The following is a 15,221-nucleotide window of genomic DNA, read 5'->3' on the forward strand; positions in this document are numbered from 1 at the left end:
GAGGAACAAAGTGGCTGTCTCTCTACTAGGGGGGAAAAAAAGTAAAAACCTGTACAAGTTTTGAGTCCATCATGTTTTCTACAGTGGAACTCGGGACATGCCTTTAATTAGATCTGTCTTTACCATAACTTATTTCCTCTGCAGTTACAAACTTGTACGCTTGCAGACAATGATATGTTCTTGCCCCTCACAACGGGCAAAATTATACAGATGAGGCTTGACTGAGCTGCAGAAGGAGTAAAATCCAGAGCATACATTGCCTTCCCATATTAAATTAGATCAAGAAAAAAGGTCTAAATTTAAATTACAGAAACCAGTAGGCTGCTAAAAGAAATGCTACTCTGTCTATAGTTTGGATTTAAATACCAGGAGCAGCATTGTTTTGTCACTGATGCAATGATCAGTTTATACGAAAGTTATTTACAGTTTCTATGTCTGCATACACATTCTTTTTGAGGTTTGTCAGCTTTTCAACTTGCCTATGTGTTACTAGAATGGTGCTCTGTTTTGTAGAAATCCGTATACGATCCCTGTTGTGTGGTCCCTAGATTGAATTGCTCCTACACCACAAAGTTGTAACACGTGAATGCCGTAAGAGTGTAAGAGTGAAGACACTACATAAATATGATACAGTTGGAACATACAACAGGCTGAGAATAGGATTTTTCTCATCCTCATTAATAAAAACCTGAGATGAAATCAAACCTAAGTCTGGATTTCCTTGCTTGTTCTCACACAATTTGGTACTGCAGTTTCTGTCACTTTAAAACCTAGGCTGAAAGATTGCTCTCAATTTTTCCATCCCTGGAATTAAAGTGTTTCATTGTAACAGTCTCCATAATGTAAAATGTAAGACTTTCCATTTAAGGGAAAGCCATTTTCAAAGGTTAAATAGCAATCTAGCTGCTTTTTCGAAGGAAGCAGAGACCTCCAAGGAGGAAAAGTCACTTTCATACTCAGGAAATGTAATCTTTTTAGATGATTAGACTCCCTTTAAAGTTCTCTGCTTTTTCCATAGGAGTTTATCCAAAAAGTGAATAGAAGGAATGCAACAACAGTGTTGAATGCAGTAAGAACTAACCTTCAGGCATGTCCCAGAGTAACTGTGAGAACAGTTCTTGATAGAATAAAGATTTTTAAGATGGTCTATACCAGATCCCCATTTAGATTTCCCCGGTCTGCCCTTTCTTCCCTTTCAGCTTCAGAATCTGCCAAAGTGGTGTTTTTCAAACAAGCCAGTCAAACTGGTAAGTAACTTAAGAAGTGTACTGGCTTCTCAGATCAAATCTCATGATAAGTAGACATGGGAAGTCTAACTGCAGAGCTGTCAGAGCACAGCAGAGAACCTGTGCTGGAGCTGCTTGTGTCAGCCTGAAATGATCTTCATTTATAGTCCAATAAAAAAAAAAACCTAAGAGATGAGACTGCCCAATTTCCAATTCACTTTGCAAATCTTACAAATACACATTTTCTGCAAGGAGTCAGCTTGTAAAAACAAAGTTCTTCCACATCTCAAACCTGAATTCTGTACTGAGATGGATACCTGCAGTTAGAAAAAGCACAATCCATTTCTTGCCATTGCTCTACCAGCGCTAGTCCTTCTTAGGGGATTCACACTGGGACAGCTCCTGTTCTCAAGTTTGAGCCATACATGTGCACTACTAAAAGAAGATGTCTACTGGTATCATTTTATAGCAGTTATGTGTCCAGGAGGAACCAGATATTGCCAGTTCTGCACAGGCGAAGCAGTCACCGAAAAGATTAAGGAAGCTAACTTTCAGGTCCCAATGTCAAGCTTTACAAAGACTTCTGTTTCAGAGCAATTCTCAAGCAATTCGGACTGCAAAACAAATACAGATAGGCTTCCAATAGGCAGCTTTAGGCACTTACCACATTGTGTAGAGAGACAAGTAATATTTTAAAGATGGTTTTCACATCCATGTGTGTTCATTTAGGAACGTTTATGACAAAGTAATTGCTTGTTTGAGGAAAACTAAAAACGTAATCTAAAGCAAAAAGATTCCATTGACATAGAAAATTACCATATGCTCTGATTTTGTCCCCCATCAGTTAGGAAACCACCTTCCTATTACCGCAAAAACATTTTCCCAGTTCTAGCAGTTCTTTAGCATTTCATCATAGAAACTATAGAGTCTATATTAGTGGGATATGCAGGCTACTCCTAGCACAAAGGTGGTTATCAAAATCATCATTAAGCTAAATACAGACTGGAAACATCAACGCACAGCTCAAAATTGTAATTATTGGACAGATTTAATAAGGAGCTTGCGCTATTCTGTAAGGCTTCCATCTTTAGGAAAAGCTACTGTCGTGCGAGCATTCTCTAAAAGTGTGTTTCCTTGACCTAATAAGACAGATATATCTAATTTATGATGAAATGCGAGAAATTAATCTGAAGTGGGTAATAGTAACCAAAGCTATTTCTAAGCAAAATAAACAAGTCAGATGTTTGACAGGTTAAGCATCTGCTTCTAAAACTGCACACACAGATATATCCCACAATGTTTAAAAGTGCTTCTGATCATCCGTGCTTTACACAGAGCTTCACACCATGTAGGAGGAACCTTACTTGATTGGAGCAGTGGCTCCCTCAGGTCCTTCCAGTTCTGACAAAGGAACAAGATCCCACTTAAAGTGCAGGCCCCAGTTAAAGCCTCCACGCACAACTGGGGATGAGCTGTAGGTAAGCGTGTCAGCACTGATGATGTCAATCACAGGGCACACCACCGTCCTGCGATCTTCTCTGATGGGCGTCAGCAGAGGTTGTAACCACATCTCGTTCACCTCACAGTGACTGTCCAGGAATACCAGCACTTTCCCTACAGAGGCCAAAGCACACAAAACACAAAGATCCATGGTAACTGGAAATGCACAAACACATACACAATTATACTGGCAGCAGAGCATCAGCAAGTATCCTCACTACCCTGTGTAACAGAGGGGAAACACCATCTGTGCTCACAAATACTGACAAATCAAAGACTCCACAGGGATAGTTGTCACAAAGACAGAACGTCAATCCTGGCCATTCACATTTAGCTACAAATTTCTCAAGTGGGCCATTATTTGCACTTCTTTGACAGGGTTTTTATAGTCATGATGTTTTCAGATTCAGCAGAGCTACTGTACTTTAAGTGAAGCCTCATCAGATCAACATTCAGAGTCAGTTTGTTCTAATACAGAGCACCCCCCATGCCTAAGCTAGGCCATGGAGACAGCTGAAGATGACAGACATCAGGCTGGATGAATTATCCAGATGACAAAGCTGGTTTTGTCCACTGACTGTAATAGTCTTGGACTCGCTTGATATGACACTTTAGCACCCATCCAGTTACTGTTATAGCTTGGATCTGTGGATTTTTAAACCAAGCCTTTCTAAGGAATTAATCTGCATTCATCCATGACAGGCCACAGCATTTTAGTTCCTGAATATGAAGTAACAAAGGATCTCCCCATTTCCTGAGCTCTACAGTGATTGTGGATCCATACCAGTTTAAAAGGAGAGAGAATGCCCTAAGCGGGCATAACCAAATCCACCAGTATCAGCCCAAGCAACACTTCAGTCCCTTCAGTTTACATGGGGGTTACGTTTCCTCTGACCATAGCAGAGTTTGATCCATGAGACACCTTCAGGTTCAGTTTGTCTAAAAATTCATCCAAATTTTTATGACACAACATAAAATTTATGTAACACAAAGTAGAAGACATGGGGAAGAGTTTTAAAGGAAACAATTTAGAAACACAAATATAACAAAGCCGCTCATTAACAACAGACAGTATTTGACTGAGGAAGAAGTAAAACAGACTCCAGCAGCTCAGAAAAGCAATAAAATGACTTAAAATTGCATTAACACAAACGAATTCTAGCACAGCTTGGAAAGCACAAGCACAATTTTCTCCCTGGGTTACGTCATTACAATGCTAATGAGTAAATACCAATTACGACACTATCTGCCATTCAAAATTATTTGAGAAGGTAGCAAATACTTTCTCAGACACCAAGGAATTTAATCAGTAGGAACACTGTGGTAAAAGGCACACAGTGTACATACAACACCAAACATAGTTTATCTCAATTAACACTCACTGCAATAACAGAAAAGCTCATATGAAAAGACTTTGCAATTAGATTGGTGAACTAGAAACCAGATTAGATTTTACCTTAATAAGCAAGCAGATTGCCAATTTGAAGTGATAGCTTTCTCACAAAACATGCAGAAAATATTCTGTGAACACAATATCCAGTACTGAAGCAGATGTTCCTGACAACATTCTTTCAGGGCAGGAATAGCAAAAATTCTACACTGCCTCACTAAATTTTGTCAAAAACTACTTTTATTTTATTCTTTCCCTGACTTACCCTAAATAATTAACTCACCTAATCAAAAGCAAACTTGCAAAGGAAGAAAATAAATAGAAATTAATGGTCCAGACAATGCTTAAGAAACTCAAATTTGTTGCAAATGTGCCAAGTCACTGTTTGGTTAATTTGAAAAAATTTCTCCCGCACAGCATGAATTTCCTGAAGCTAATGACAATAAAAACAGTGAATTTACTCTATCTACTCTATATTTACATGTAAGTAAGTAACAAGTCATAGAATGGTTTGGATTGGAAGGGCCTTAAAGATCAGCCAGTTCCAAACCACCTGCCATGGCCAGGGACACCTCCTACTGGATCAGGTTGCCTAAAGAATCATCCAGCCTGGCCTTAAACACCTCCAAGGATGGGGCTTCCTTGACTTTTCTGGGTAACCTGTGCCAGTGCTTCGCCACCCTCACAGCAAAAAACTTCTTCCTAATACCTAAGTCTCCTCTCTTTCAGTTTTAAGCCACTGCCTCTTCTTCTATCACAACAGGACCTGCAAAAAAGTTTGTCCCCTTCTTTCCCGTAAGGCCCCCTTTAAGTACTGGAAGGCTGATATAAGGTGTCACTGGAGTCTTCTCTAGGCTAAGAAAACACAATTCTTTCAGCCTGTGCTCGTACGGGGGGGCTCCTCATCCAACCTGGATAACACCTCCTGGGATAGAGCTTCCACAACTTCTCCAGGCAACCTGTGCCAGTGCCTCACCACCCTCACAGGAAAAAAAATCTTCCTAATTTCTAATATGAGTCTCCTCTCTTTCAGCTTGAAATCGTTACCCCTTGCCTTACTCCTGCACTCTCTGATAAAAAGCCCCTTCTCAGCTTTCCTATAGGCTCCCTTAAGCACTGTAATGCTGCTAGAAGGAGCCTTCTCTCCTCCAGGCTGAACAACCTCAACTCTCTCAGCCTGTCCACACATGGGAGGTGCTCCAGATCTCTTTGCAGCCTCCTCTGGACTCATTCTAACAGATCCATGTCCTTCCTGTGCTGCTCTCCTTGCTTCCTTTTCTTTGAGTAACAGTAAAGCCTCAGGATTAATGCAGGAAAGCTGTGGAGAAATACTGGAAAAACGCTTTATAAAGCTCCTGGTCAACTGCACGACACACATTTAAATGCACAAGTAATGTTAAGGTCTCCAATTATTATGGAGATTATCACTGAAGGCACTTTGTATAGCTGTTCTGACATAGGTTAACATAATAGCCAAAGATCAATGCAATTAACTCCTTTCAAAGTCACTGATTTTTGGAAATAATGACTAAAATGTCTCTCCCCTAAGATAATGTCATGCCAAATCTTTCCTCCCCTGTGCTAAGCTGTGTAGCTTGGAACACGGCATGACATGCATAGCCCCCATAGTGGCCTAAAGCAATACCAGGTCAAACATTCAACATCTGAAAGAGCTGCACCACAGAAAGAAGTCACAAAATTAATATATGGTCAAAGTACACAAGGAAATTAGAAACAGGAAAGTATACCTGTGGCATGAGATGCTCCAATCATCCTTCCTCGAATCAGGCCTTCCCGCTTCTCATTTCTTACCAATTTTGTGGTTTTTGGAAGTTGAGTTTTAACATATTCATCCAAGTCTTTCTTCAAGTCAGCTGAGAAAAGGAAATTATAAGTTCAACAATAAGATGAAAACTGTGAAAGCTGTTTAAGAGTCTCAAAGTGTACAACTTAAAACGTGCCAAAAATTGGTCAAAAAAGCTACCCCAATACAGCACCACCTCAAAGCAAGAGTACCAAAAGGACAGTTGAATAGCCACCTACACCTGCCCTCCAGTTCCTGGAGGTGGTTGCTTTTCTAAAATGCAAAAGGATCAAAGCCACTGCTGGCAAGCATGTGCTTTTGAAAGAGAATGAAGCTCGATGAAGTCTATAAGCACTACTGTAACATAACTAGCATCAGTGATGATTGTACGAGTAATAATGCTTCCTTGCTTCCTCGAGGACAGTGGTTTCTAACATAGCAAGTAGCAAGATTTTACCATTGAAGAGAAGATGGACACACAGAGAAAAATTAAGGGGAATATAAAATGAGGACCAAAAAACCCCAAAAGACAGCTGAAACTTAATAGAGAAACTTGAAATAGAGAGGCAGAAGACTTTCAACAGAGGATATTCTGAAATAAATATTATCATTCTGATGAATATCAGTTCAAAGATTCAAGTTGCTGTTAACAAGATTAAATGCCAAAGGCATATGGGGAAACACGAGCTGTAACCTTCAAGAACTATAAGGAATACTGACAAGGAGATTCCCAGAAGCAACTCCAAATGTTAAGATCTCAGCCTTTGCACTGCAAGGCCGTGTTGTGGATCAAGAATGAGAAGGTTTCTGTGATGGCTTGACCCTTGCTGAACACCAGGCCACCACCAAAGAAGCTTTATCACCCTCCTCTTCAGATGGACGGGGCAGAGAAAATACAATGAAAGGCTTGTAGGTCAAGATGAGGACAGGGAGACATCATTCACCAATCATGGTGAGAGGCAAAACAGTCTCAATTTGGAGAAATTAATTTAATTTCTTGCCAATTAAATGAGAGTAAGACTCCTCACACTCTTCCTCTGCTCCAGCACAGGGTCCGCCCCATGGAGTGCAGTCCTTCAGGAACAGACTATCCCGGTATGGATCCCCCACAGGGTCATAAGTCCTGTCAGCAACTCTGTTCCAGAAGGGGCTCCTCTCTCCATGGGTCCAAAGGTCCTGCAAGGAGCCTGCTCCAATGTGGGCTCCCACAGGGTCACAGCCTCCTTTGGGCATCTACATGCTCCAGTGTGGGGTCCTCCATGGGCTGCAGGTGGATGTCTGCTCCACCATGGACCTCCATAGGCTGCAGGGGTGCACCCTGCCTCACCATAATCTTCACCACGGGCTGCAGGGGAACCTCTGCACTGGCATCTAAACACCTCTTTCCCCTCCTCCTTCACCGCCCCGGAGTCTGCAGGGTTCTCTCTTGCATATTGCCACTCCTCTCTTCACCTGTAATTGCTGTTGTGCAGAATTTTCTCCCCTTCTTAAATGTTATTAGAGAGGTGCTACCACCATCGCTGAGGGGCTTAGCTTTGGCCAACAGCAGGTCCGTCTTGGAGCCAGCTGGCATCGCCTCTGTTGGACACAGGGCAAGCTTCTAACAGCTTCCAACAGAAGCAATCTTGGTAGCTCCCACACTACCAAAAACTTGTCATGCAAACTGAGTACAGTACCACACAGCAAATGTGGTGCTAGAGAATATCTTAGGACAAAGAAAAATCTCTGGAGGGATGCAGACTGAATAGAACTGTCACAGGAATTCTCTCCCCTGGTCTTTAAAGTGACATAAAATGCCAGAGACAACAGGAGAGACGATTTTTTTTGAAAAGGTCTCCCAGAAAGTTGATGAAAAAGTCATCTCTAGGACACTACTCAAATGAGACACCCAAACAAGCAGAACAGAAGGATTTGCAAATCTAAAATAAACTAGTACTTGAAGCATTCCTCACCTGTTGTATCATAGCAAAAAAAGGGTGTAGAGCTACAGAAAACAAAGGGCTAGCACAAGGCAGAAAAGGTCAGTTATCAAACTGAATCTTTAGGGTAGATAAAGCTGCACGAAAGGACATATTAGTGGAAATACTTTTGCATGTACAATGGCATATGTAAACTTCTGAAAACAGCAGAAGATTAGAAAGAAAAAGAAGTCGCATCCAACCCGGTAGCCAAACCAGGCCCACAACACAGGCCTGCACAGCAGAATGGAAGAAACAATACCATCTAAATGCTAACATGCTCTCAGAGTACGGTTTTGACCTGGACAAACTAGCATTCTGCTGGAAAATGTACCCAGCCACTACCTGGGACTGAACATAAAACAAACCATTCTCAATAGGCAGTTCAGTCTCTGACACTTTTTGGGGTTTTCATTGCTGATGGGGTTTTGCTTGTCAGCTCCACATCCACTGAGAAGACTTCTCACATCACCCCAAAAAATGCTCCAATACAGCTGGCTTGAAAAATTTTGCTCCAAGGACAGAATTGCTCCCTTTTAGCCAGAAGATAGTCTCAAAGAAATAATGCTAGCCATTACCTTCCTCCATGTGTATGCAACAAGGGCTCCATCAAACAAGAGAAAACTAGCATGGCAGTCTGGGTGTTAAGTACTGAGCTGCAGACAATTTGCCAAGCTCCTGATATCACTCTTCAATCTTCTTCTGCATAGAAGAACGCCTCCAGTAACAGACCAACATATCCTGGAGGCTGTTCCATAACAGATAAGAGCCTAAACCAGGAAGAAAGAGGTTGCACTAGAAAAAACAAATCCTGCCTTGCAGCAAAGGGAAAGAAAAAGTGGGTTCAGCTGAGCGACAGAAATGCCTGCTTAGCTAGCAAGACATCTGATGATTGAGACTAAGAAGCTTTTTGGGGAAAAACTAGATGCAAAGACCCGAGCATTGCATAAGAGCACCGACATTCAGTAGAGGTCCTATACGTAAAACTGAAGACCTAGGCACAATTTGATCTAAGATACCGTTTCAGGAAATACATAATGTAAGGAAAAATAATTTAAATTAAATTTAATTTTAAAAGAAAAAATTCAGAGGCATAGAGATTAAGCAATTTGCGCAACTTCCCACGGGATCCATAACACAGCCAAAGTCTGTCCATTTCCCCTTAGTCACCAAACCAGCTTTGCTTTCTGTCAGCTGTAAAATTCCATCTGTTAAAATTAAGCAGTAGTGCAAACATCAGTAGTATCATCATCTTTGAGAGCAGCAATTCCCTGTATAAACAATAACTCCTCCCATCTTCGGCTTCAAAACATATTAATTTGAAGTCACAAAGGCAAAGGTATCTACTTCAATGAACCTAATTTGGCCTTTGAATTAGCAACAGATCAGAAGAGCAATGGCATTACTGCCTAAACAAAGGCTTTAACCAAGGCATTACTGTACTCAAAAGACTGTTTTAAAGTAAGCTTAGTTCTGAATAGGAAGGCTGTAAAACTTTTAAGCATTGCAGAAGAGACTTTGTAGCAAAGTGTGTGTATTGCTTCCAAAACACAAACCAAGCATTTAAATATTACACATTCTTATCAGCAAGGGACAGTGTTTGATCTCTGTTCCCTCTTGTATCTTAACATTTGATCTGACCTCAGAGAAATAAACCAGTGCATCACCAGATAATTATACTCTATATTATACATATCTAATCAATCTCTTAGAGCAAGTGAGACCTTAACCCAGAAACCTAACAATGAGGCCAAGGGAGCTAATTATATTTACTAAATGAAATGCAATCTAAAATAATTATAAAAATGAAAAAAGTTGTGGACTTGTACAGAGGCAAGCAGAGAACTTGCACAGCTCTGCTTGCAAGTGCTGCTAACACTAACACATTCCTCAACATGCATTTCGCATTTGAGGTCCCAAAATGCTTCTGTCTTCTCATTGTCCATCATTCAAGAGAAAAGTGACAAAGCACCGATCTCTCAACAACTGTAAAGCTATTCTGCGAGGTTTCCCCTTCTCGGGCTCCTCTGCACTGAGGGATTTCCAAGAGCTGGTACAGCTGCTCCCAGAGCGGCCGCAAGAGGCTGTGCGAGTGCTGCGCAGAGCCCTTCGAGAATCGCTGTGCTTCCATCCCAGCACGCCACCAGCCTGAAGTGCTGAGCAAGCACCAAAAAAACCCGACATACCGTTTCCATAGAGGCACATCAACCTATATGCAAGAGCACATCTGAGACCACGTGCATTCAGTTCCTTTCAGAAGCATTCAGTTAGCACTAGCCCACAGAGTTTACGGAAATATCAGGGTAATCCGCTCTGAGCCCCAGAGTGGCCTGAGCAGGGTACTGTTAAAACAGCTGAACTATAAATAATTACTTAATCACCCCCTGCCCTGCATATCAACATTCCTCATTGTGAGCTTCAAAACCTGTTCTTCAGGGTTAGGTCTGCATAATATGAAACTCAGAGGTAAAATGGAATTGGAGTCAAACCAGGTGTCATCTTGGCCTTCTCAGAACATCATGCACCTGCACCGGCTGGCACTTTTTAGAGATGGACTGCAGTACAAATTGGTTTTGCATCACGCCTTCCACATTTTTATTTTGACCAGTCAATACTGGAAAAGAGAATATCAAGAAGTGTAAGCACCAAACAGGTTAGTACTGAAAATTTCTCACCTAATTCACTGTTGTCATCCACCAAAATAATTTCATGAAGAAGGTGCGCAGGACTGCGATCCAACACACTATGTACTGTGCGAAGCAGGGCAGAAAGCGCTTCATTGTAGAAACATATCACAACACTAGCAGATGGCAGATCAGAAGGGTAGGATTTCGCTCTACATCTGCAAACAGAAATATAGTAGTTATCGCTTTATTTTCAGTGAGATTTCCACAGGGCTCGGGCACTACTGGAACTTCATAAATAACAAGCAAACGTTAAATGTGTAGGAAGACCCCTAATTGGAATTTAGGGAGCCCAGGCACATCACATCTATGGTAGGACTCATCATAGTCACTTACTTTCCACATAATACAGACTTCTGATTATCTTTGCTACTTGTTTGAAATCAGAGGATATCATGGATTGGGGTGGGAGTAAGAATCACAGATCCTCAAGACATAAAACCCAGAAAACACTAAGGCCTTGTTTCACCTGTCAAAACACTGTCCAGTGGCCCCAGGCAGCTCAGACATGTAAGAGAATGGCAAATATGACATGAGGCCTATAAGAACCCCACAGCTTTACTGGCTAGCTGCTGGAGACTAGGTCGGATAACCCAGAATACCCCCAATAGTGCTAAATACCTGTTTAGATAATAGAGGTTGGGATTCAGCCTGCAGATTAAGACAGTTAAATCTGGTCACTGCTGCCAGTGGAGTACAGATAGCGCTCAGCTCAACCTAGGGCTGAGAAGTACATTTTGTCAGCTGAAGAGCTCTGCATGCTTCATTAGCTGCGTTAACTGGAACTCTGCTAATTATAATAAAAGCAGCTATTTAAGTTTAAGCATCTTAAACTGCAAGCTGAATCTCACTGTAAGTAGATCTTTCTTTCTCATTTTTCAAATGTTGTCTCTACTTCTAACAGGGCACAGCATCGCAGATTAATGCCACTGCAGGTATGAGAGAATCCAATAAAAACAAGCAACCATAAATGAAGAGAGAAGTACAAAACAAAAGTCTCCTTTGCCTTGAATTAACTTAAGTCTTGGGAGAAAGTTTTCAGCAAGTATGATCCATTATATCTACCTAGACCAAGAAACCCCTAGGAAAACAGACGCAGGTTTACTTTTCAACTCAATGTTGGCTTTATTTTTTGTTATAGTGGTGTTGTGCCCCCCAATATGCATCAGACATTTCTGCTTTTTAACAGACTTTATTCAGAGCAGTGTAATCCTGGCACCAAGATACCATCTTATCCTCTGCAGGCTTACAACAAAAGCAAAATAGTACACAAGGTGAAAATCTCATTAATTCGGGCAATAAAACAATTAATGTCCATCTTTCATAGCTACCAAACAGAACTGTAGCATCTTTTCTAGTACAGTACTGAGTATATCAAAATGAAGCTTCAAAAAATAAAGATAGCGTAGCATGCTTTAAGTAACCAAGTACACAGCTAGCAAAATGAAAGACACACACATGACATGTAGTCTTAGTATTGCTAGACAGAAAGTTTGATTCCTAGGTCTTTTCCACACTGACTTTTATTTAAAGTTGTGGTGGTTTGACCGTGGCTGAATGCCAGGTGCCCAACAAAGTCACTCTATCACTCCCCTCCTCAGCAAGGCAGAGGAGAGAAAATGCAATGAAGGGCTCAAAGGTCCAGATAAGTACTGGGAAATCACTCACCAATTACCATCACCAGCACAACAGACTAATCTTGGGAAAATGAATTTATTGCCAATCAAATCAGAGTAGGATAATGAGAAATAAAAACTAAATCTTAAAATAACTTCCCCTCACCTCTCCTTCTTCCTGGTATTAACTTCACTCCTAATTTCTCTACATCTGCCCCCTCAGCAGCACAGACGGATGGGAAATGGGGGTTGTTATCAGTTACCACACCTCGTCTCTGCCACCCTTTCCTCCTCAGGCAGAGGACTCTTCACACTCTTCCCCTGCTCCGGCATGGGGTCCCTCCCAAGGGAAACAGTTCTCCATTAACTTCTCCAATGCGAGTCCTTCCCATGGGCTGCAGTTCTGCATGACCTGTTCCAGCATGGGTCCTTTCCATGGGGTGCAGTCCTTCAGGAACATACTACTTCCAGTGTGGGCCCCGATGTGGTCACAAGTCCTACCAGCAAACCTGCTCCAAAACGGGCATCTGTCTCCACGGGTCCTGCAAGAAGCCTGCTCCAGTGCAGGTTCCCCATGAGGCCACAACCTCTTTCAGGCATCTACCTGCTCTCTAGCGTGGGGTCCTTCATGGGCTGCAAGTGGATATCTGCTCCACCATGGATCTCCACAAGCTGCAGCATGCCTCACCACGGTCTTCACCACAGGCTCTGCTCTGGCACCTCCTCCCCCCTTCTTCTTTGCTGTCTGCAGGGTTGCGTTTCTCACATATCCTCACTACTATATGCACTGCTGCTGCACAGGTTTCCCCACCCCTTCTTTGAATACGTTTTTCCCAGAGGTGTTAACACTGTCACTGATAGGCTCAGCTTGGCCAGTGGTGGGTGGGTCTGTCTTGGAGCCGGCTGGCATTTGCTCTGTGTAACAGGGGCAAGCTTCTAGCAGCTTCTCAGAGAAGCCATCCCTGCAGCCCCCCACTACCAAAGCCTTGCCACACAAACCCTATACCAAAATATAATTTTCAAATATTTTGATAGTTCTAAGAAAATAGCCATCTGCCAGTACTGCTACTCACAAAAATCAAATCAATATGATAAAAGTTTGAATAAGGGTACATCAAATCTGGTTCTTGTTTAAGCATTCTTAAAGTGAATTAAGAATCAGGAAATTATATGCTACATCAGGTATAGCATGAGTAACAAGTCCTTAAGCAAATGAAATTATACCATGTTCTTCCAAAGATTAGCACATACTTTTTATCTCTTGTATCAGGCACCTCCCTGTGGTATCCCAGCCGATTACTGATAAGCATATTGAAAGCATGCTTCTGATAGCCCAAGTCTCTCACTTCCTGATCATCTTCATTAAAAATCATTCCTGAAAAAAAAGCATGCCAAGATCAGTTAACAGGCTCAAAAACACCCTTCGGAAACAACCAGGGATTGAAATGCATGCTTCAACCTCCCCTAAAAAAAACCTACAGCATTCTTCAAAAATATCTTCAGCTTCGCAAATTGTACTTTTGTTACCCCTCTCAAATACACAGCACTTAAGTAGCCCTTGCAGCAACAATAAAATGAAATCATTCTCCAAAGACTGATGGCTCCATTGTGTTTATTGCCTTACCAGACACACTCCCTCCACTTAGATGGCCTCTAATTCTTATCATCACCTAAAGACCAACATCAAACAAGCAACAGAAGACAGACTGCCACACAATTCATCAGCACCTATCCATACAGATGAAGGCTCTGTAATGGGAATTTTGAGAGAGAAAATACATTTACAATGGTAGAAAAACCCTCACAATAGCAGCTTCAATTTCATGGCATTTTCTCAAGTCTGCAGTAAAATTAAAATAGCTATGAAAAATTGTAAACTTCTTGTTTATATCACCTGGGACTTTGACAGCAAGTAAAACAGCAACAGAGCTAGCTATTTCTCTATTGATTATTTTAATAGAAGCATCAACTGTTGCTGAGCATGGCAGAGGCAGCAATTGCTGGTATAAGTAAGTACACTGCCAGAGGTCAAGGCTGAGATCCTCAGTGTCATCCTGCCTGCCCTGACTTCTGCCACACGCTTCTCTCTCAGCGAGTCACATACTCACCAGTATGAACAGAAACTCAACTCTTCTACAGAAAAAAAAAAAGGAGGGAGAGGATGGAATTGGTAGCCACCACCTGTGTCTGCTAGCAACTTCTGCTACAATTCAGGTAGCAGAGCAATGACTGTATTGCCCCTGTTCAGCTGGCTGCACAAAATGAGATGCATGTGTTCTCTCTAGCTATTTATCAAGCTACAAAGGCAATGCCACTGAAATTTCAGTATAAGAAGTGATCAAGGATCATGTAATTTATCTCCTTCCACCCTGCCCATGAACTTCGTACTGCTCAAAATCTGCAGAAAATAATTAACAAGGGCGTTCCTCATTCATATGCTACCATACATCCAGGATAATGTTTCATAGAATCATAGACTAAGTTAGGTTGGAAGAGATGTCCGATTTAATTCTCTGCTCAAAGCGGATCAAATGAGATCAGGTTGCTCAGAACTTGTCCAGTTTAACTTTTGAAAGGCTTCAGTATCTCCAAGGACAGAAATTCTACTACCTCTTCATATCCCCATTCAAGCATTTTACTACCATCTCACTGAAAATATTTTTCCTCTTATCTCACAGGAATCTCCTTGCTTTTACTTCTTATCATAATCTCATGCACTTCTGGAAACAGTCTGGCTCTGTCTTCCCTACAGCTCCCATTAAGTTACTGCTGCCAGCAATAAAATCTCACCCCTTAGCCTTCTCTCTAAGTCAGAATAAACCAAACACGCACTTTGTGTTCTCCAGTTTTCAAAAGCTATGCAAAAGCTAGCTGACCACAAGCCCAGCGAGAACAAGATGGGTTAAAAAACAGAACAGAAGAAAACGTTATTAAAAAAAGTTTTAAAGTTTTTTTTCCTTTTCAAACAAGTAGCCCTGGTTGGCCTTCAGAGCACAGCTGTGTCACTTCCCATTGCCTTTCAGCAAAGTCTGTCTATAGGTAC

The 15,221-nt window shown here is 41.6% G+C and overlaps 1 protein-coding gene across 6 annotated transcripts in view; it reads right to left on the reverse strand.

Moving 5' to 3' along the window:
• Positions 1–15,221, reverse strand: part of GALNT11 (polypeptide N-acetylgalactosaminyltransferase 11) — a 59,361-nt gene that overhangs the window by 23,975 nt on the left and 20,165 nt on the right. For 4 of the 6 annotated variants that reach the window (XM_054060786.1, XM_054060788.1, XM_054060787.1 and 1 more), the window contains exons 3-6: positions 13,430–13,553; positions 10,554–10,720; positions 5,865–5,990; positions 2,591–2,840 (exon numbers count right to left, since the gene is read on the reverse strand). In XM_054060786.1, the coding sequence (XP_053916761.1) occupies positions 2,591–2,840; positions 5,865–5,990; positions 10,554–10,720; positions 13,430–13,553 (667 nt within the window). Of the gene's footprint in view, positions 1–2,590; positions 2,841–5,864; positions 5,991–10,553; positions 10,721–12,782; positions 12,934–13,429; positions 13,554–14,286; positions 14,472–15,221 lie in introns of those variants that run through there. The other 2 variants (XM_054060789.1, XM_054060790.1) reach the window with 2 other exon arrangements.

The sequence above is a fragment of the Cuculus canorus genome, chromosome 2, assembly GCF_017976375.1.
Source record: "Cuculus canorus isolate bCucCan1 chromosome 2, bCucCan1.pri, whole genome shotgun sequence".
Lineage (NCBI taxonomy): Eukaryota > Metazoa > Chordata > Aves > Cuculiformes > Cuculidae > Cuculus > Cuculus canorus.